We start from the raw sequence: 22,224 nt of genomic DNA, 5'->3' as shown, positions 1-22,224 counted from the left end.
GTGTAGCGGCTACCGCTGGGTTTACACAATCGCCTTGCACCTACCAAGGACGCGGAGCGATCACCATGCCGGGCTCGTCTAGGACGCCCGGGCAGGCCCGCGCTCAACTTGCCAGGCCTCGGCCGGGACGCCCGGGCATGCCCGGGCACGCCCGGCCACGCCCGCTCTCGACTTGCCAGGCCGCGTCCGGGACGCCCGGCCACGCCCCCTCTCGCCTTTCCCGGGCAAACGCTCCGGGATAATGTGTGTATATATATTGCTGCCCGATAAACGGGCTTTTCAGAGTACCGGAGTTGTTTTGTGACAATAAAGAAACTCGGACGAATTCCAGCTTTTTGTCGCGTCCATTCTTCCGATTGACGTGGGAGCACAGCTCCTACAATATTGATATTACAGCACTCGGAAGAAAAGATCAAAATACCAGCAGTGCAGATACGTCGAGAAATCTACCAAGGAGACAGCATTTCACCCCTCCTGTTTTGCCAGGGCCTGGGCTGGACCCACTGAGCAACCTCATTAATGAGCAAGGACATGAATATGCTCTGACATCAAATAAGAGAATGCCCAAAGAGCTACTTTACCAAAGCCAAAACCCTGACATTACAAAGACCCTGACTTTTGGCTTTACAAAGAGCCAAAAAAGGTGACTCATCTACTTTACATGGATGATATAAAACATTTTCGTCCAATTTGGCAGAACAACCCAAATTAGTGAAACAGTACTCCGCCAACATTCAAAAGGACTTTGGCCTGGGTGTGTCAAATGCACATTCATACAAGGTAGACCAACAAAAGCAGAGAACATAAAAAATGACCCAAATACAATACAGGAGCTAGATAAGGAAGCGTCATACAAATACCTCAGAATAGAAGAGGGCCACCACATATGTCACAAAAAATGCGCAAAACAATTGCCAAAGAATACCTGTGTAGAACGAGGCTAATCCTGAAAACACCCATCTCCAAGGAACAAAATCAAAGCCATGAACCGACTCGCAATATCAGTATTCCAGTGCAGCTGCGGAATAATAAACTGGTCACAATCAGAAATCAATAAACTGGATATGAAAACAAGGAAACTCCTCACCATCCACAAAATGTTTTACAAGAATAAATGCATCCAGAGAATGTACCATTTGGAATGGCTAAGAGGTCAGCTCAATTGAGATGGACAATTAATTTATTATCAATGCCGAAGACCAAGGACACTACACCAATGGCTTTAAAAAAATAGCGGGTCAATCGGGCAGGTGTAGGTTCTGCAGGGTAGAAACAGAAAGCACGAGCCATCTCCTATCAGGATGTAAAAAAAAAAAAACTCATGTTAGAGCATCTGTACACCTAAAGGCACAATAATACTGCAGTTGTCAGCTGTCCGAGGCTCAGTGACGATCCTCAAAACAGCCCACGGAACAAAACTTTGAGAATAGGAAAACTTCACAAACTAGTCAATGAATCATGATCTGTTACTGAAACGTTGGTGGATACTTTGAGACCTGGGAGGACTCCATTCCACCTCCTGACACCCGCATATGGAGATAACAACCAAAGACACACACACACACACACACACACACACACACACACACACACACACACACACACACACACACACACACACACACTGCAATTGTCTTGCATCCTCTCTGGTGGGACACTAATTAATCCTTGAGACTTTATAGAGCATCTTACACTGTGCAGTCTTGAGAAAAAGGATAAGGAAGGGTCTTTTCAACTCTTGCTTTGCGTTTCTGAATGCAATCTATATTAGCTTTGACTAACAGGTGTGATGGCAACCATACAAAGCCGACGGGTCAAATGGAACAGTCCAGAGCTGAATCTTCTACCAGTTCTTCTCGGAGAAACTGACGGTTTTTGAACGATCTTTGAGAAAAAGATGCAGTTAAACAAACAGATCTTTTCCACAAAGTTAGCTATATGGGTGCATCACTAGGTGCTGCCATTTATGTCTGAATCTCGCTGTTACTCCACCCTCAGAGCACCTGGGAAATTTTATTGGTCGACATGGCACAAAATTTTGCCCAAGTACTACTAAACGGAAGGTTTTTGGAAGTGCAATCAAGATGATTTGTGTTCTAGTGTTCAAATATATAATTCAAATGAAATAAATTAAAAGTTTTAAAGGCTGTAAAAAAAAAAAAATTGAATCGGATGTTTATCGCCGCCGATGCACCCTCTTTTACACCACCTTATTTAACACATTGAATTGCAATTATCGGGGTTGCCCTCTTTGCAGTAGTTGTCGCTCCACCCCCCCCCCCAATGCAAGTCGGGGGCCAAATCTTCCACATTCTTCCCTGCTGCCCAGATTCGTCAGGGCTGTGCAGTCACTACCAGAGTGCCGATCGGTCTCCAAGGACCAGACTTTTCCCTCGTCTTTTTCACTCTCTTTCTCTCCAACTTCTCTCTCCCTTGCTTTCCCTCTCTCTAACTTCTCTACCACTTGCTCTCCCCCTCTCTCTCTAACTCTCTCTAACTTCTCTACCCCTTGCTCTCCCCCTCTCTCTCTAACTCTCTCTAACTTCTCTACCCCTTGCTCTCCCTCTCTCTCTCTAACTCTCTCTAACTTCTCTACCCCTTGCTCTCCCTCTCTCTAACTTCTCTACCCCTTGCTCTCCCTCTCTCTAACTTCTCTACCCCTTGCTCTCCCTCTCTCTCTCTAACTCTCTCTAACTTCTCTACCCCTTGCTCTCCCTCTCTCTAACTTCTCTACCCCTTGCTCTCCCTCTCTCTAACTTCTCTACCACTTGCTCTCCCCCTCTCTCTCTAACTCTCTCTAACTTCTCTACCCCTTGCTCTCCCCCTCTCTCTCTAACTCTCTCTAACTTCTCTACCCCTTGCTCTCCCTCTCTCTCTCTAACTCTCTCTAACTTCTCTCTCCCTTGCTCTCCCTCTCTCTAACTTCTCTACCACTTGCTCTCCCCCTCTCTCTCTAACTCTCTCTAACTTCTCTACCCCTTGCTCTCCCCCTCTCTCTCTAACTCTCTCTAACTTCTCTACCCCTTGCTCTCCCTCTCTCTCTCTAACTCTCTCTAACTCATTTGTGGGCATGACTTCATAAAGAGGAGGGGAGTACATCATCCTGGACGTGGAGGATCTCTGGGTGTCTCCTAGAAGATTGATTGCCTGTCTCCATACCACGGAGAACTGCCCAGGGCTATGCAGCAGCAACAACAACACATTGAATTTGTTAATCGTGCCTGTTGTTCGTTTCCTTTATAACATCCTCAAAAACAGTAATTCCTGTGTGGAATTTATTTTAAATTTTGCTGGACTGCCATACTGCCAGACAGACTGAAGCAATTTCTATAGCGTCAGTGCACATGCGTACTCAGGAAGAGGTTCCGTACACTTTGGCATATTCAGAGCCAAAGTACTGCTAAACTGCAGGTTTGTGTTCAGATTCGTGCTGTACAGTGTTAAAAATGTGAAATGTAATTGAAATTATGTAATTTCTCGATCATAGACTGACCTCTGTCAGACAAACAGAGAAAGTGGTGAACCAATTGTTTAACCCTGCTTGCGCTATGGATATACCAGAGAAACGATAGGCTAATTGGTCTCTTCTGGTGCCGAGGTTATCTTGCATACCCTTGTATGTTGTTGTGTTATCTATCTATAATTCCAGTAATCTCTGTACGTTTGTACGTCTGTACGTCTGTACGTTTGTCTGTGACCGCTGTTTCTCGACAACTACCGGTCCGATATACTTGAAACTTGCCAGGTATATTGCTGGGGACCCGAGGATGTGCCTTTTCAAGGTTTGAAATTAATCGGACAAGTACTTACCGAGCTATGGCGATTTAGCCGTTCGCCGTTCGCTTTGCCGTTGCGAATGGACCAAACCATTCATGTAAATAGAGGGGGGGGGTGGGGGTTCTGTGGTCGTTCGCTTTGGCTTTGCGAATGGACCAAACCATTCATGTAAATAGAGGGGGGGGTTCTGTGGTCGTTCGCTTTGGCTTTGCGAATGGACCAAACCATTCATGTAAATAGAGGGGGGGGGTTCTGTGGTCGTTGCGAATGGACCAAACCATTCACATCGAATCATCGAATCACATCGAATGGACCAAACCGTTCGCTTTGGACCAAACCATTGCATGTAAATAGAGGGGGGGGGTTCTGTGGTCGTTGCGAATGGACCAAACCATTTCATGTAAATAGAGGGGGGGGGGGGGGATATAATTTTAGATATATATATAGTACGGGCATTGGCAAGGAACGGGCACCCACGTACGGGCAATGCCCTAGTCTATCTATAATTCCAGTAATCTCTGTTTGTACGTCTGTACGTTTGTACGTCTGTACGTTTGTCTGTGACCGCTGTTTCTCGACAACCACGGGTCCGATATACTTTTAACTTGCCAGGTATATTGCTGGGGACCCGAGGATGTGCCTTTTCAAGGTTTCATATTAATCGGACAATTACTTACCGAGCTATGTCCAAAAAACGATTCAACCAATCAGAGAGCAGCGAACGATCGCGTGTGCCGAACGTGGAGGACACACTCTGCCTCGGATGGCACATTTGACAGCGTATTCATTTATTTCACGTTTGCAAACTATGTTGGCGTTAAACTATGTTTTAAAACTAATAAAACCGAATTTGCGATTCATTCGCTTTCCTGCGCGTTTGTGCACGCGATGGCGATTTCTTTACCAAACTCCGGAAGCCGTTCGCTTTGGACCAAACCATTGCATGTAAATAGAGGGGGGGGATTGTCACCACTCGCAAGCCGTTCGCTTTGGACCAAACCATTTCATGTAAATAGAGGGGGGGGATATAATTTTAGATATAGATATAGTACGGGCAATGCCCTAGTTTGTAATAAATGGATGGATGAGTGATCCTCGTCACACCATCAGGCGCACAAGGCTCTCGAAGCAGTTTCATTGGCGAAGGGGCACAATCCTGGATGTGTCACCACTTGGATGCTGGATATTCGACTGGCCCACTTTTCCCAGCAAGCTGATCCTCATTATTCTGAACACAAAAGGATGACTGGCTGATGACTGGCACATGGTGTTATTTTGGCACAGCTCAGGCTTGAACTCAAGACCTTAACATCCTAAGCCCACCACCTTAATCATTAAGGCACCACCAAGCTATTTGCCATAATTGTTGACAGTCAAATCTGCCCAATGTTTTACAAAATAAAATGTTTTTAAACTCAATGTTCTTGAAAAAGGAAAAAATTGTATAAAATGGCTGCGAAGTTAGCATATATAATTAACCTAGAATTACCATAGAACACTAGAAGGGAAAATAATATTCGCTAAATAATTAAAAGGAGTGCACTGCAAGGTATAATATAATTAGCCTTAAAGGTATATATCAGAATAATTATCATCTTTCTATTATTGATATGATGTCCATCAGCCACAACCTCTCCAGGGCAAACCATTTATGAAAGCTGGCCTCGTAGGCCTGCTACCGACTTGGTGTCCTCAATTTTATGAAGTCCTTCCTCAGTATATAAAACATTTTCATGGCCTACAAAACATTTATCCAGAGCTCAAAAGAATAGTACACTCCTCTTTGAGCTTATGCTGTGAAATCCAAAGCTCTCAACATCATTGGCTTCTACCACAAAGAAGAAGAGGCACAATGCATGTTAATCTCTGATCGCAGAGATCTTGGTGGCCTCTGTTTTCTAACATCTCCCTTCTCGTCTTGATCCCCCTGCTGTTTCAGGCCTTTATCCCTTCCGCTACGCACTAAGACACACATTGTTACAGTAAGACCCATGGACTTTTATAAACACCAAAGGGGAAGAGTCAAGTCCAAAAACTAAGGGGAAGCAGTGGTGAAAATGCAAAGAAAGAAAACAGGAAAATGTACAGTCACGTGAAAAAGTAAGTACACCCCATGTAAAGTTTTGACTTTTTCAACATATTTCAACATACAGCTATTTGATCTTCATTTCAACAATATTGACAGATAAAGGTGATATAATGTAACAAATATCATGAAACATTTACATTTTGTAGTCCAATGTATCTATCTATAATTCCAGCAATCTCTGTGTGTGTGTGTGTGTGTGTGTGTGTGTGTGTGTGTGTGTGTGTGTGTGTGTGTGTGTGTGTCTGTGTGTGTGTGTGTTTGTCTGTGACCGCTGTTTCTCGACAACCACGGGTCCGATATATACACAAAGAATTAAGTTAAGCACCCCCCCCGTTTTTTTACAACCTCGCACATTACAAGGTTGTTGTCGTCAAAACAGTGTAATATACCCATGATATTGCTATATTTTCTGGAGAAGTGATATTATGGTCACATAAAAACATAACAATCATGCCGTTTTCAATATTTTATTCTGAATAATTTAAGGTGAAATTTTTTGGGAATTTTAGGCATATTTTCACCTCAATTTAAGTATGGAGCTATAGGTCCATCACGGACAGTGTGGATGACGTTTATGTTTTCTAACGTACAGTCATTGTTCTGAGAAGACCTCTAGCGATCTTTGCGTCAATAACGTGTGTAGGACCCACGTGATCGGATCACTGACTCAACCCTACGTCTCATAGACCCTGTAAGCCGTCGTATGCGTTGCTGTGGCAGGTTGTTCCATTCCCGATGTAATGCACGTTCCAATTCATCCAGATTGGCTATTGGAGGGACCATCTTCGCAATTTGTCGTCCCAACATGTCCCGAACGTGCATTACATCGGGAATGGAACAACCTGCCACAGCAACGCATACGACGGCTTACAGGGTCTATGAGACGTAGGGTTGAGTCAGTGATCCGATCACGTGGGTCCTACACACGTTATTGACGCAAAGATCGCTAGAGGTCTTCTCAGAACAATGACTGTACGTTAGAAAACATAAACGTCATCCACACTGTCCGTGATGGACCTATAGCTCCATACTTAAATTGAGGTGAAAATATGCCTAAAATTCCCAAAAAATTTCACCTTAAATTATTCAGTATAAAATATTGAAAACGGCATGATTGTTATGTTTTTATGTGACCATAATATCACTTCTCCAGAAAATATAGCAATAACATGGGTATATTACACTGTTTTGACGACAACAAACTTGTAATGTGCGAGGTTGTAAAAAAACGGGGGGGTGCTTAACTTAATTCTTTGTGTATACTTTAAACTTGCCAGGTATATTGCTGGGGACCCGAGGATGTGCCTTTTCAAGGTTTCATATTAATCGGACAAGTAGTTACCGAGCTATGGCGATTTCTTTACCAAACTCCGCAAGCCGTTCGCTTTGGACCAAACCATTTCATGTAAATAGAGGGGGGGGTTCTGTGGTCGTTGCGAATGGACCAAACCATTCATGTAAATAGAGGGGGGGGGGGTTCTGTGGTCGTTACTGCCACGTGGTTTCAAAGTTTTTTTTTGTTGTTGTTGTTTGCACGCATGTTTTTTTGCACCCACGTACGGGCACGCCCTAGGATGTTTACACACACACACCCCTACACAAATTTTTTTTTTTTTTTTTTTTTGGCAAGGAACGGGCACCCACGTACGGGCATGCCCTAGTAATTTAAATAAACATAAATGCGAATTTCGCATGTGGAAAAAGTAAGTACACCCTTACATTTATCACTACTTCAAATACCTAAAATTAGAATCAGGTGCACCAGCTCAGGTGCAAATGATTAGAATGAAGCACGCGGTACTATGCGCGTGACTTGCTACCAAGGAGGAAGCGGACAACGCGGTGAGTTTATAGTTCTTTATTCCCAAGAGGTCACTGTAGCACTGGCGCGCTCCGGGCTGCGCGCCCGGTGTATATCCTGAGGCCACGCCTACCCCTCGGGCGTGGCCGCCGCCCACTTGGTGCGCGGAATGATGTCACCACGCCAGTGGGCTTTCGTGTCCGCCACACACGCCCCCCCAGAATTCCCGCGCACCTGGAGGGCCAGTTTGCGGGGCAAACGGATGACCCGGCCGAAGCGCCCTCTGGCGACCGGCGGCGTCCGGGGTGCAGGGATGCCAGGTGGGATGCCCCCGGCTGTACCCGGGATGGGTGCCGGACCGGGGGGCGGCGTGCCTGCGGGGCTGGGCGGTGCCGGGGTCCGCCATGCGGGGGCCGAGCCACCGGCGGTGGGAGGTCCACGTCGAGGTGGGCCGGCTTGAGGCGGTCTATGGAGACCCGGTCAGGAGTGCCGCCGATGTCCAGGGTGAAATGTTTCACCCGGTCTCCAGCACGCGGAAAGGCCCGTCGTACGGGGGCCGCAGTGGTATCCGGTGGGCGTTGTGCCGGACGAAGACGTACTCCACGGTGCGAAGCTCCGGGGCGACGTGTGTAGGAGGGTGCCCGTGGTGCGCCGTCGGCACCGGGGCGAACCTCCGGGCGGTCTCCTGCAGCGCAGAACGCTCCTGCGCCGCGGACCAAGGTGCCGTGGGGTCGGGGAGGAACTCGCCCGGCACCCGCAGCGGTTGTCCAAAGACCAACTCCGCCGTGGATGCACGCAGGTCCTCTTTTGGCACCGTCCGGAGGCCCAGCAGGACCCAGGGGAGCCTGTCGACCCAGCCGCCGTCGCAGAGGGTGGCCCGGAGCGCGGCCTTCAACGAGCGGTGGAATCGCTCGCACAGGCCATTGGCCTGGGGGTGGTAGGCCGTGGTTCGGTGCAGCTGGACCCCGAGCCCCCGCGCGACCGTGGCCCAGAGCTCCGAGGTGAGCTGGGGGCCGCGGTCGGACGAGATGTCCGAGGGGGCGCCGAACCGGGCGACCCAGGTGGCGATGAACGCCCGCGCAATGTCTGCCGCCGTCGTCGCCACCAAAGGCACGGCCTCCGGCCACGGGGTGGTGCGGTCCACCATGTTGAGGACATGGGTGAAACCCCGCGAGGGGGGCAGAGGTCCCACCAGGTCCACGTGAATGTGGTCGAACCGACGTTCCGGCACTGTAAACGGGGCCAAGGGGGCCTGGGTGTGTCGGTGCACCTTTGCGCGCTGGCACGCGAGGCACGTCCTGGCCCAGCCACGGATGGCCTTCCGGAGGCCATGCCAGACAAACTTCTCGGCGACCAACCGCTGGGAGGCCCTCGTGCCCGGGTGGGACAGGCCGTGGATGGCGTCAAAAACCTGGCGCTGCCAGCCTGCGGGCACGATGGGGCGCGGCCGCCCGAGGGAGACGTCGCAAACGAGGGCCGTGCCCACGCCGTCGAAGGGCACCTCGGTGACGCGGAGGCCCGTGACGGCGCTCCGCAGGGCCTGGACCCCGGGGTTGGCGGCCTGGTCCGCTGCCATCCGGGCATAGTCGATGCCTAGGTGGACTGCATGGGCGATGGCCCGGGAAAGGCAATTGGCCACCGGGTTGTCCTTTCCCGTGACGTGCCGGATGTCCGTCGTGTACTCGGACATGGCTGCGAGGTGACGCTGTTGCCGGGCCGACCACGGCTCGGCGACCTTGCCCATCGCGAAAACCAGCGGCTTGTGGTCGACGAAGGCCGTGAACGCACGGCCCTCGAGCAGATGGCGGAAGTGCCTGACCGCCAGGTGAAGCCCAAGCAACTCGTGGTCGAAGGTGCTGTAACGGCGTTCGGGCGGGCGAAGCTGCCGGCTGAAGAACGCCAGCGGTTGCCAAGCTCCATGCACCCATTGCTCGTACACCGCGCCCACCGCGTAGTCCGAGGCGTCGGAGGTGAGGGCGATCGGTGCATCGAGCGCCGGGTGCGCGAGCATGGTGGCGTTGGCCACGGCGAGCTTCGCGCCCGAGAACGCCGCGTCCATCTGCTCCGTCCAGGTAGCGTCACCTTTGCCCGGCTTCCCTCGAAGGGCCTCGTGTAAGGGGCGCAGGAGCTGGGCGATGCGGGGCAGGAACCGATGGTAAAAGTTTACCATGCCCAGGAACTCCTGGAGCCCCTTGATCGTGCGGGGGCGCGGAAACCCCTTCACCGCCTCCATCTTGGCCGGTAGGGGGACGGCCCCGTGCCTGGTGACGCGGTGCCCCAAAAAGTCGATTTCAGCAACACCGAACCGGCACTTGGCGGGGTTCACGATCAGGCCGTGCTGGCCCAGACGTTCGAAGAGCGTGCGGAGATGGTGTTGGTGCTCTTCGTGGGACGCGCTGGTGACGAGGATGTCGTCCAGGTAGACGTACAAAAAATCCAAGCCGCGCAAGACGCTGTCCATGAAGCGCTGGAACGCCTGAGCCGCATTTTTCAAACCGAAGGGCATCCAAAGGAATTCGAAAAGCCCGAATGGCGTGACGACAGCCGTCTTCGGGATGTCCTCCGGCCTGACAGGGACCTGATGGTAGCCGCGCACGAGGTCCACCTTTGAAAAGAAGGACATATTCGCCAAGCGGGCGGAAAAGTCCTGAATGTGGGGGACGGGGTAGCGGTCGGGGGTGGTGGCGTCGTTGAGGCGCCGGTAGTCCCCGCACGGTCGCCATCCCCCACCGGGCTTGGGCACGATGTGGAGCGGGGACGCCCACGCGCTCTCGGAGTGCCGCACGATGCCGAGCCGCTCCAACGTAGCGAACTCCGCTTTCGCTACCGTGAGCTTCGTCGGCTCGACGCGGCGTGCCCGGGCGTAGACCTGTGGCCCGGCGGTGGGGATGTGGTGTTCCACCCCGTGCTTGACAGTCCCCGCCGAGAAGGTCGGCCGCGTGAGGGCCGGAAAACCCGCGAGGAGGCGGGCGAATTCGTCCGCTGCCGGAAGCGTACAGATGAACCTGGCAGGAATGGAACCGCTCAGCAAGCCGCTCGGTGAGCCGCTCTGTGAGCTGCTCAACGAGGCGGGCAGCGCACACGCGAGCGAGCTGAACGTCTCAGCCTGGACAAGCCTTTTGCGCTTTACATCGACCAGTAATCCATTAGCACATAAGAAGTCCACGCCGAGCAGTGCCATGGGCACGTCGGCCAAAACGAACGACCAACTGAAAACATGACCTCCGAACCGCAGGGAGAGACAGCATTTTCCGTACGTGCGTATAGACGTACCATTGGCCGCAAGCAGCGCGGGGCCCCGGCCCGCGGTGTGCTTGTCGGACGTACCGGCAGGAACGACACTCACCTGTGCTCCCGTATCACACAGGTAACGGCGCCCGGACAAGGTGTCCGTTATGTACAGCAGGCTGTTGGAATTGCCGACGCTCACGGTTGCCACCGAGCGCCGGCTCGGCCGTTTTCCGACCTGCCGAATGAGCACGGCGGGCGACACTGCCGAGCCTCGTGGCCGAACTTGGTGTGGAAGGAACACCAGGCGGGCAGCTGCGGCGTCGGAGGCCATGGTTTTCTTCGTGGCGGTGGCGGTGGTGGTGGTGGGCAGGGCGTGATGGCGGACACGAGGTGCGGTGCATCGGGGAAAGCTTCGGGAGCCTCAGGAGCGGCAACCGCGCCAAGATTCGCCTGCGTGTCCAAAACCGCGTAGTATTTGTCGGCCTCAGCAGCGAGCGCACGGGGTTCCGTTAACGCGGAACCAGCCAAAGCGAGGCGGACTTGTGCTGGCAGCTGGCGTCGAAACAACGCCCAGAATAGAGCGTTCGGGGTTTCGTCGCCCATGAGCGCCAGCATATGGTCCATACGGACCGACGGTCGCGTGTCCCCGATCTCGGGGAGGTCCAAGAGGCGATCGGCCCGTGCGTCCACCGTAAGGCCGAACGTGGCGAGGAGGAGATGCTTGACCGCCTCGTACTTGCCGTCGGCAGGTGGATTCCTTAGGACCGATACGACGCGGGTGGCCGTGCCGGGCCCGAGGGCGGAGACCATGTGGCAGTACATGGTCTCGTCCACCGTGATGCCTCGAAGTCGGAACTGGGCTTCCGCCTGCAGGAACCAAACTTTGGCTTGTGATTCCCAGAATTCGGGGAGCTTGATGGAGACCACGTTGGTAGCCATTGTTGCGGCGGTTTCGGGGAGTCAGCGACGGCTGACTCGAATGTCGGAGGTCACCAATGAAGCACGCGGTACTATGCGCGTGACTTGCTACCAAGGAGGAAGCGGACAACGCGGTGAGTTTATAGTTCTTTATTCCCAAGAGGTCACTGTAGCACTGGCGCGCTCCGGGCTGCGCGCCCGGTGTATATCCTGGGGCCACGCCTACCCCTCGGGCGTGGCCGCCGCCCACTTGGTGCGCGGAATGATGTCACCACGCCAGTGGACTTTCGTGTCCGCCACAAGAACATCATTAGAGAAGATCTTGGAGAAACCTGTCTTATTTAAACCTCAGACATTTCGTTTGGTTTGCTCTTTGTTGTTGAAGTGTGCGGCGTCACCATGCCTATATCAAAAGAGCTCTCTGAGGCCTTCAGAAAGAAGGTTATAGATGCCTACGAGTCTGGGAAGGGATTTAAAAAGATCTCCAAACAATTTGAAATCAATCATTCGACTGTCCGGAAGATAATCTACAAGTGGAGAAGATTCCAAACAACTGCCAACTTGTTCAGGCCAGGCCGCCCCAGCGAGTTCAGCCCGAGAACAGACCGCAAGATGCTGAAAGAAGTCTCTAAGAACCCCAGAATGTCATCACGGGATTACAGGTAGCTCTTCCCACTGTTGATGTCAAAGTGCACGAGTCTACCATTAGAAAGAGGCTGCACAAATTTTACCTACATGGGAGGTGTGCCAGGAGGAAACCTTTGCTGTCCAGAAAGAACATCAGGGCAAGACTAAAGTTTGCCAATGAACACCTAGGCAAAGACCAGCACTTCTGAAACAATGTGCTCTGGACAGATGAGTCAAAGGTAGAGCTATTTGGCCACAGTACCAGAAGACATGTTTGGCGAAAACCAAAGACAGCATTTCACCACAAGAACCTGATACCAACTGTAAAGCATGGTGGTGGAAATATTATGGTTTGGGGCAGCTTTGCTGCATCAGGGCCTGGGTAGCTCACCATCATAGAATCCATTATGAATTCTTCATTGGACCAGAGGGTGCTTGAGGATAATGTGAGGCCATCTGTCAGAAAGTTGAAGCTCAACCGAAGGTGGACCTTGCAACATGGCAATGACCCTAAACATACCAGTAAATCCACCAAGGAATGGCTGAAAAGAAAGAAATGGAGGGTTCTGGAATGGCCAAGTCAAAGCCCGGATCTAAATCCCATCGAGGTGTTGTGGGGGGGATTTGAAACGAGCCGTGCATGCAAGAAACCCCTCAAACATCGCACAGCTGAAAGAATTCTGCATGGAGGAGTGGGCAAAAATTTATCCCAGTCGATGTCAGAGACTGGTAGACAGTTATAAGAAACGCCTACTTGAGGTTGTTTCTGCCAAAGGGGGCAATACCACCTATTGGAGCCAAGGGTGAACTTACTTTTTCCACATGCGAAATTTGCATTTATGTTTATTTAAATTATACAATGGACTACAAAATGTAAATGTTTCATGATATTTGTTATATTATATCACCTTTATCTATCAATATTGTTGAAATGAAGATCAAATAGCTGTATGTTGAAATATGTTGAAAAAGTCAAAACTTTACATGGGGTGTACTTACTTTTTCATGTGACTATAGGATGAGGTGACACAGATGATTAGCCCATAGTAAAGTAGAGGGGGCGATGGGCTTCAAGTAACTTTACAGACAAGGAGCGTTGCAGATGGCACCAACAGTGCAAACTAGTGGCCTCGGAGGGGCCTCCCGGAATCCCGTGTTCAGTGCAGCTGCATACGTAAACTGGCAGAGAAGGGGACCCAAGATTATAAGGTCAGATGATAAAGCAGCCTCCCAGGGCACTACACCTGGGTTCAGGCCTCTAGCTTTCTGGAGGCAAGCCTGTAGGGACACCGACTCCAACAGTACCCTCTAGCAGGCACTGCAGAACCAGGTACACAGCAACCCAGAAGGCAGAAGGAACCCCTAACAACACGCAAACTCCCTTCTGGAAGCGTGCTCCAAGATCTTGCAACAGAACCAATGTTCAAGGTGGTGGTGCTGCCCCAGGTGGCTGCCTTAGGTAGAGTAACCTTAAACCTGAGGACAGCAACGAGATGTGGGTTTCTGGAAGAAATCATGTGATTTTCAGGGGGTAGGAAAGAGATGGTGGGTAAAGTGATACCTGAAGAGAGGTGGTGAAGAACCGAAAAGCCACCAACACACCTGCATTACGTTTTGACTATATTATTTAATTGTAAGTAAAAGAGTAGAAATATTTTTCCTCCCTCTTGTTTTTCCTCTATACATTTGTTATAGTTCTTCCTTTTTATTGTTTTTCACTATAACTGTTGACATGGTTGTTTGTGCCAATGTCTGATGGCAGAGATGACTTGTAGTTAAACAATGACTAGCAGTGGAATAAAAATAAAGTAAGAGAGCAACAAAAAATGCTATTTGGTACATCTTGCATGTGTTACACGACAGAAAGGTCCTGCATGCCATTTGTATGTCAATTACATGTATATTTGAATGTTGTAGCTGTAGATGCATGTCATTCACATGTAAATTAACAGATGACATCATAAGTTGGAGAGCTACTCTCCAGGAGAGTTACTCGGTCGTGATTTGGTACCTTCGGTACCTGCAAAATAATAATGAAATGAAATGAATGAAACAAGAAGTAAATTATTAGAACTATACGGAGGATGAACAAATCATTAATATTGTATCGTAAGCATTCGAGTGCCATATTGGGCAGGAATATATGTCAGTTGGTAGTGTGCTCGCAAAGGAGCCATATTGTCTGGGTGTGATTACTGATGAGACATGGACACATGAGGAAGCCATTGGTGTCTCCACACCCCATTAATCGAATCGATCACTACCTTTCTTCGACGTACTCAACTCATCCTCGAAATTATATTGATATAATATAAAATCCACATCCTGTGTAATCGACTATTATTACCTCCGGCACTGAAGGTGGACGGAGGTTCTGTATTCATCCACGTTTGTTTGGTTGTGAACAGGATATCTTAAAAGGTTGTGGACGGATACGGACAAAATTTGGTGGACAGGTTGGGTGTGTGGCAAGAACGACTTGATTAGACATTGGTGAAGATCCGGACCAGTGTCTGGATCTGACAATTTTTTTTGTGATTCTTCTTCATGCAGAGATGGATCCAAAAACAATATGTAGTAAAACCGCCTTTAGAGGCCATTTTTCCCCGCAGAGCAGGGGTTGGCCTTTTTTGGGCACCGTGGTCCCATTTTTGAAGCAATGTTTTATGGCCAGATGCCCTCCCTTTTATGGCCGGATGCCAAAACTGTTAGTCGCCTCTTGCAACACACAGGGAATTACCAGTGAACTGGTACTCAATTTGCCGTCAATTTGCCGACCTCGGAAGGATGACAGGCTGAGTCAACCCCACTAGCGTTGATTCAGCGATCGCCCGGGATTCGAACCCAGGATCGTAGGACCCCAAGCTGGCACCCTAACCGCTAAGCCAACATCAGGCTAAAAAAAATAAAAAAAAATAAATAAAAAAAATATGATATTTCAAAAAGGTTTGTACGTGTTATGACACAAGCTTGATGGATGAGTTGGTTTGGCAAAGATAACAATTGTTTCAGGTCCAGATCCAGATCCGGCCTATCGGTTGATTACAAAACGCAAACCGTTCAGTCTGGTGGAGGTATGCTCTCTACCGAGTGCCATTCTAGTTATTCCTTGTAATCCTCAGGAAGAATTTTTTCCCACATTAATGGAACACAGTTGCACCTACTCTTTTTCGTGGTGCAACCTTAATGCAAGAGCGGATTTATGGCAGTGTTGGCAAAGCTTTGTTGCATTCCTCTCACTACCGTGAGGTCAATTTTCATGGCTGCTCATTGGAAAAATTTCTGCACTCTGAAGCAGAATATAGCAACACGTCCAGGATTAGTTCTTCATGGAACGGTTCACGACCTATCATGAGCATCATGTCGATTTAAGAAAAAGCAAACAATAATCCACTTCCACAACCTAAATGCAACCGAGACAGCCAACTTTACACCAGCATCAAAAGTGCGGGTTGTTCTGCGATGCAGCACCCCATCCTGGAGTTTTATCAGTATTTCGGTAAAGCAGGTAGACTCTATGACGGAATAAATCGAGACTAGATATCTCAATGGAGAGTAATTGAGTGACTGAGCTATCCCGAATGATATCCCCACTCTTTATTGCAGGCACTCGATCAAGACAGCAAGTTCAGTCGGATTCAACTCCACAGGCCATGATGCGACAACTCAGAAGTGAGCACTCTACCAATACCTATTCTACCTCCCCCAGCTTATAACAACATGGCTTTAAATGGAGGTCTCCCATCCAAGCAAAAACAGGTTCAATCCAGTTTAGCTTCTGAGATCTGACAAGAGTTGGTGTATTGAAGCCTGTAAGTTGTAGGCCTTTTGCCTTGTGGAAAAGCAGCTCATTTCAATAAAATAACAGTTTCACCCTTTCACCATATCTCAATTTCCAACCTCCCTGTTTTCTGTCTTTATTGGAAGGAAAGCAGGATAATTAAAATCAGAGCACGAATAACAATGTGCAAAAACACAGGATGGTGAGAAAGTGAAAGAAAATAGTTTTGGAGCAAAAAAAAACACAACTACCTCCACGACTTTCGCTGTCCGCTGGCTTCACCTGGATGGGCCTCGTCATCTAATGGGAGACAAAGAGACAACCATAAGTTGCACGGAAAATACGTAAAGAGAAGAGAAATTGAGAATTGGAAGAACGACCAAATTTTTAAAAATAATTCTTAAACTTGTTCGGACGCAAGAGTGGGAAATAAGGAATACGTGACGACACTATGGAGAGGAGTACAGTGCGCAGTTGGTAACGTATCATGTGGGATTGTGTGGCAAAACATGGGGAGGGCTCGGGAGGAATTATGGCACAAAAGGTGGTATAAAGGAGACCGAATGAAAGAGAGAGAGATGGATAGAGATAGAGAAGAGACTTGGCGTGGAGGCAACACGTTGAGTTACTGAGGATAACGATAAAAGAAACAGATATGAGCAATAGATAGAGAAAAAATGATTTGTGAGCACCGTGCAGATAAGGAAACAGCACATCAAGGCTTCAGTGGAGATAAGAAATAAAGCAACGGAGTGAAAGAGCAAGCACTGACTTTCTCTGCCTCATTGAACAATCTAAACATCGTACACATCGGAAGGGAAAACAAAATGCCCCTCGTGATAACTTATGCGAGCCAGAGATGATTAATCACGTGGTGATTGGTTTGCCATGCTTCCAGAAATTCGCATTCACAAATAAGGGAAAATCGCTTGGATTGAATCACTGAAATCGTTAATCGTGAATTCAGGAATATCCAGACAGGTCACAATGCTCCGTGAAAAAATGCGGTTTTTTTAATGAAAATGCCGTATTACAAGACCGTTAAATCGTATAAATATCCACTTATTCAAAAGTAATCCACAGAATAAAACAACTTGCTGGAAAATACAAATTCCCAAAAACATTGTGACAAGGAGTGAATTTTAATGTTTGGTCCTGCTGGTCCTTGCTCACAAAGGGTTGTTCCTCGTCTCGCGACTATTCAAGTGAAACAAGGAATCGCGCACATGTTAGGGAAATACAATGGAGGAAGAATCATTGAAGGAAAAACTGGGAAAGGAATGCTGGGGAAGAGGGAGCGGGGGGACTCAGGATGGTGGAGTTAAGGAGGAAGGGGAAGAAGAGTGAGGATGCTAGAGTTGAGGAAGGAGAATAAATAGTGAGGGTGGAAGAGATTAATTCGAAGAGAAATAAAGTGAGGATGCAAGACTTTAGGAGGAAAGGAAATAAAAGTGAGGACAGAACAGTTGAGGAAGAAATGAAATAAGAGTGAGGATGGAAGAGTTGACGAAGGAGAATAAATAGTGAGGTTGGAAGAGTTGAGGAAAGGGAACAAAAGTGAGGATGGTAGAGTTGGGGAAAGGGAATAAAAGTGAGCATGGAAGAGTTGAGGAAAGGGAATAAAAGTGAGGATGGAAGAGTTGAGGAAAGGCAATAAAAGTGAGGATGGAAGAGTTGAGGAAGGGGAATAAAGGTGAGGATGGAAGAGTTGACGAAGGGGAATGAAAATGAGGATGGAAGAGTTGACGAAAGGGAATAAAAGTGAGGATGGAAGAGTTGACGAAGGGGAATAAAAGTGAGGATGGAAGAGTTGACGAAGGGGAATAAAAGTGAGGATGGAAGAGTTGAGGAACGGGAATAAAAGTGAGGGCGGATTCGTTGAGGAGGAAATGCAATAAAAGTGAAGATGGAAGAGTTGAAGAGGAAATGGAATAAAATTGAGCATGGAAGAGTTGAGGAGGAAAGGGAATAAAAGTGAGGATGGAAGAGTTAAAGAGGAAGAGAAATAAAAGTGAGGATGGAGGAGCTGAGGTGGAAAGGGAATAAAAGTGAGAACAGAAGACTTGAGGAAGAAATTGAATAAGAGTGAGCATGGAAGAGTTGAGGAAGGAGAAGAAATAGTGAGGATGAAAGAATTGAGAAAGAAAGGGACGAAAAATGAGGATGGAAGAATTGAGAAAGAAAGGGACTAAAAGTGAGGATGGGAGAGTTGAGGAAGGGGAATAAAGGTGAGGAGGAAAGGCAATAAAAGCGAGGATGGAAGAGTTGTGGGAAGGGAATAAAAGTGAGGATGGAACAGTTGTGGGAAGGGAATAAAAGTGAGGATGGAAGAGTTAAGGAAGAAGAATAAAAGTGAGGATGGAAGAGTTGAGGAGGGGGAATAAAATTGAGGATGGAAGAGAAGAGGAAAGGGACTAAAAGTGAGGATAGAAGAGTTGATGAAAGGGAATAAAAGTGAGGATTGAAGAGTCGAGGAAGGGAAATAAAAGTGAAGATGGAAGAGTTGAAGAGGAAGTTGAATAAAAGTGAAGATGGAAGAGTTGAAGAGGAAGTTGAATAAAAGTGAGGATGGAAGAGTTGAAGAGGAAGTGGAATAAAATTGAGGATGGAAGAATTGAGGATGAAAGGTAATAAAGTGAGGATGGAAGAGTTGAGGAGGAAGGGAATAAAAGTGTGGATGGAAGAGTTGAGGAGGACGGGGAATAAAAGTGAGGATGGAAGAGTTGAGGTGGAAAGGGAATAAAAGTGAGGATGCAAGACTTGAGGAAGAAATGGAATAAGTGTGAGGATGGAAGAGTTGAGGTGGAAAGGGAATAAAGTGAGGATGGAAGACTTGAGGTGGAAAGGGAATAAAAGTGAGGATGGAAGAGTTGAGGTGGAAAGGGAATAAAAGTGAGGATGGAAGAGTTGAGGAGGGGGAATAAAAGTGAGGATGGAAGAGTTGAGGAAGGGGACTAAAAGTTAGGATGGAAGAGTTGAGGAGATGGAAGATGCGCATGCGCAAGATTGGAGGTTTCGTCTCTTCAAAGCTGTCCATGCGGCACGCTTTCGAAGTTAAGTAACTTTTCACAATTGTGTTTTTGTCGAAACTGTATCTTTCTCTCGGTGTATGTACCTATTGGGGTGTCTTTAACAGTATTATTGGTGTTGGTTTTTCATACCTGTGTACAGAATCGTCGGTCTTTCGTATCGCGTATTCTGAGGCCTAGTGTAGTAGGCTACCGTGTCCGACCTGGGCTTGAGGCTTTGTTCTTGTCTCAGCGGTTCTTCGATCGCGTTGCAATTACTTTCGGATCTCTGGTTTTCCCGGTCTTTTCACCCCATACTTCCTTGTTTTAAAATCTCCTCAAACAAAAAAAAAACCCAAAAAATATTTCCTTCTCTGTTCTTATTCGTTTATGCGTTGTTCTTATTTGTTCGTTCGTTCTTCGACCACGTTGTTCGTGATCACGTGATCACGTTGTTGAAAAATGTCTAATCTGTCCCCTGAAGAACTGTATTCTGTCATATTCTATAACACCTTTTTCTTCTTCTTCTATAAAAAGATGCTTTCGACTTGCTCACCAAATCTATTCATTCCAAAAAAAATATCCATCTCTTATAGTGCATCTTTCATTCATTCCCTAAACTCTCCAGCACTCCACCCATCCTTCAGCGTCCTCAAACGTATTTTTGACTCGAATGTCTCAAGAAACTCATTTTGCAATAAATGTTCGTTTCCCATTAATCGTACATTTTTCAAAATCCAATCTCACCCCTCCCCTCCAAATCTTCCCCATCACCCCTCCCCTCCAAATCTTCCCCATCACCCCTTCCCTCCAAAACTTCCCCATCACCCCTTCCCTCCAAATCTTCCCCATCACCCCTCCCTTCAAAACTTCCCCATCACCCCTCCCCTCCAAATCTACCCCCTTGCCCCTCCCCTCCAAATCTTCCCCATCACCCATCCTTTTCAAATCTTCCCCCTTGCCCCTCCCCTCCAAATCTTCCCAATCACCCATTCCTTTCAAATCTCCCCCCACACCCATCCCCTCCGAGACTCTCCCTCGCTCCTCCCCTCCTAGACTCCCCTCTCACCCCTCCTCCTCAAAGCGTCCTCCCCGCTTCTTCCCCCTTCCAACTTTCACCTTCATCTCCCTCAACCTTCTGCCTCACTCTTCCCCTCGTCAAATAACACCTCACTGCGCCTCACCCAATCACCATCAAACCTTTTGTCCGCCCCATTCTTCCCTTTCTCCAAGCTATTCTGTAATCTCTCTAACACACCTTCAACAGCTCTCCCTACCTCTTCCTCCTCTTCCACATCTTACCCTACCGCTCCACCCCCTGTTCTGTATCCGATGCACTCCCTTCCTCTTCCTTAACAGTATGGACCTCAAACATCCGGGGCCTTCGCTCAAACTTGTCTGATCTCTCCATACAGGTTGCTTCTGACAAACCAGACGTGATCTGCTTAACAGAAACTTTCCTCCTTCATGATGTCTCTGATTCCTTGGTATCTGTCCCAGGTTACTCCCTCCTCCGGTATGATAGACCTGAGCCTCGTCCTGGAGGTGGGGTTGCTATCTTTATAAAAAAACTCTCTTCCTCACTCGCCCTGCACTGCCCTCTCTCCACCTCACCCCCAGGAATACCTTTGGCTACGGCTTCCCCTTCGCTCCCACCTTTTGTTCATATGTGTGTTGTACCGTCCACCAAACAGTGATGACTCCATCTACATCTCGCTGTCTGAGAATATGGACCAACTTATATCTACCCATCCCAACTCTCTCTTCCTCATATGTGGTGATTTCAACTGTCACCATGCCAGTTGGCTGGGTGTGGTTACCTCTCTCACCAGCCATGGCTCTTCAGCAAAGGACTTCTGTGACTCACTGGGACTGACACAATCTGTCAATTTCCCGACCCGGATTTCAGTCAACGGAGCATCTTCTCTTCTGGACTTGGTTATGACTAACTTCCCTGAAAATGTCTGATGCTCTTCTTCTGCTCCAATCGGCTCTTTTGATCATGTGCTTGTTAAAGTGGACATCTCTCTGACCATTCTCAGAGAGCCTCCTCAGCGTCGACGAGTCTGGCATTTCACTCAGGCCAACTGGCACGGTCTTCAAGCAGCCATCAATCATCTGGACTGGTCTCCCATCTCTACCGCCTCTGACATCAACTCATCCTGGGAATTCTTCCAAAGTAAATTGCTCTCTCTCATGCACAGATTTATCCCATCTCGTCTTCAGTTGTCATACCCTTCCTCCCGTCCATGGTACACGGAATCTTGTGGTGAGGCTATTGCCCAGAAACAACTTGCTTTCGTCTCCTGGAAAGCAAATCCAACGGAAGGAAATCTCATTTCCTTTCACAAAGCCCGAAACAAGTGTGTGTCCACCCTCAGGAGAGCCAGGAAACAATATCTCTCCGTTCTCAGGACCGAACTCTCTTATCTGTCTCCCTCTTCCAAATCCTGGTGGCATCTGGTCAAATCTGTTTATGGTGTTTGTTCCCCCTCCATCCCCTTCCTCACCTCAGATGGCCACACGGCTGACTCCGCACGTGAAAAAGCTGAATGCCTCAACTCTGTGTTTGCCTCTAAATCTTGTGTCCCAAACCCATCCCTCTCTGTACCCACCGTACCCAGTCGTACCCATCTGCTCCTGGACTCTGTGTCCTTTCCTCCTGACAAGGTGGAAAAGTTTATGTCAACTCTCGACTCGGATTCTGCAACTGGACCTGACGGCATCAGCCCATGGGTCCTAAAATCCTGTTCTTCCGCTCTTTCACTCCCTCTCTCTGTTCTCTTCACCCTCTCTTTTGCTCAAGGTCATCTTCCATCTGCTTGGAAATCTGCCAACATCACCGCTTTGCACAAAAAAGGTGCAAAAACAGATCCCAGCAACTACAGACCAATCAGCCTTCTCCCAATTATCAGCAAAGTCATGGAATCCATAATTGCTTCAGATATGAAATCTTTCCTCTTCTCCAATGGCTTGATCTCTGGTCATCAAT

General features: G+C 48.5%; 1 protein-coding gene across 1 annotated transcript in view; it reads right to left on the bottom strand.

Annotated features, from left to right (window-relative positions):
- LOC137429822 (CUGBP Elav-like family member 4) overlaps positions 1-22,224 on the bottom strand; it is a 350,832-nt gene that overhangs the window by 154,425 nt on the left and 174,183 nt on the right. Inside the window, 1 exon segment of the mRNA XM_078779894.1 lies at positions 16,476-16,524. Coding sequence (XP_078636020.1) covers positions 16,476-16,524 — 49 coding nt within the window.

The sequence above is a fragment of the Myxine glutinosa genome, chromosome 6 (assembly GCF_964187855.1).
Source record: "Myxine glutinosa chromosome 6, kmMyxGlut1.1, whole genome shotgun sequence".
In the NCBI taxonomy this organism is placed as follows: Eukaryota; Metazoa; Chordata; class Myxini; order Myxiniformes; family Myxinidae; genus Myxine; species Myxine glutinosa.
The sequence above is the reverse complement of the archived record's forward strand: the minus strand, read 5'-3'. Positions and strand labels throughout refer to the sequence as shown.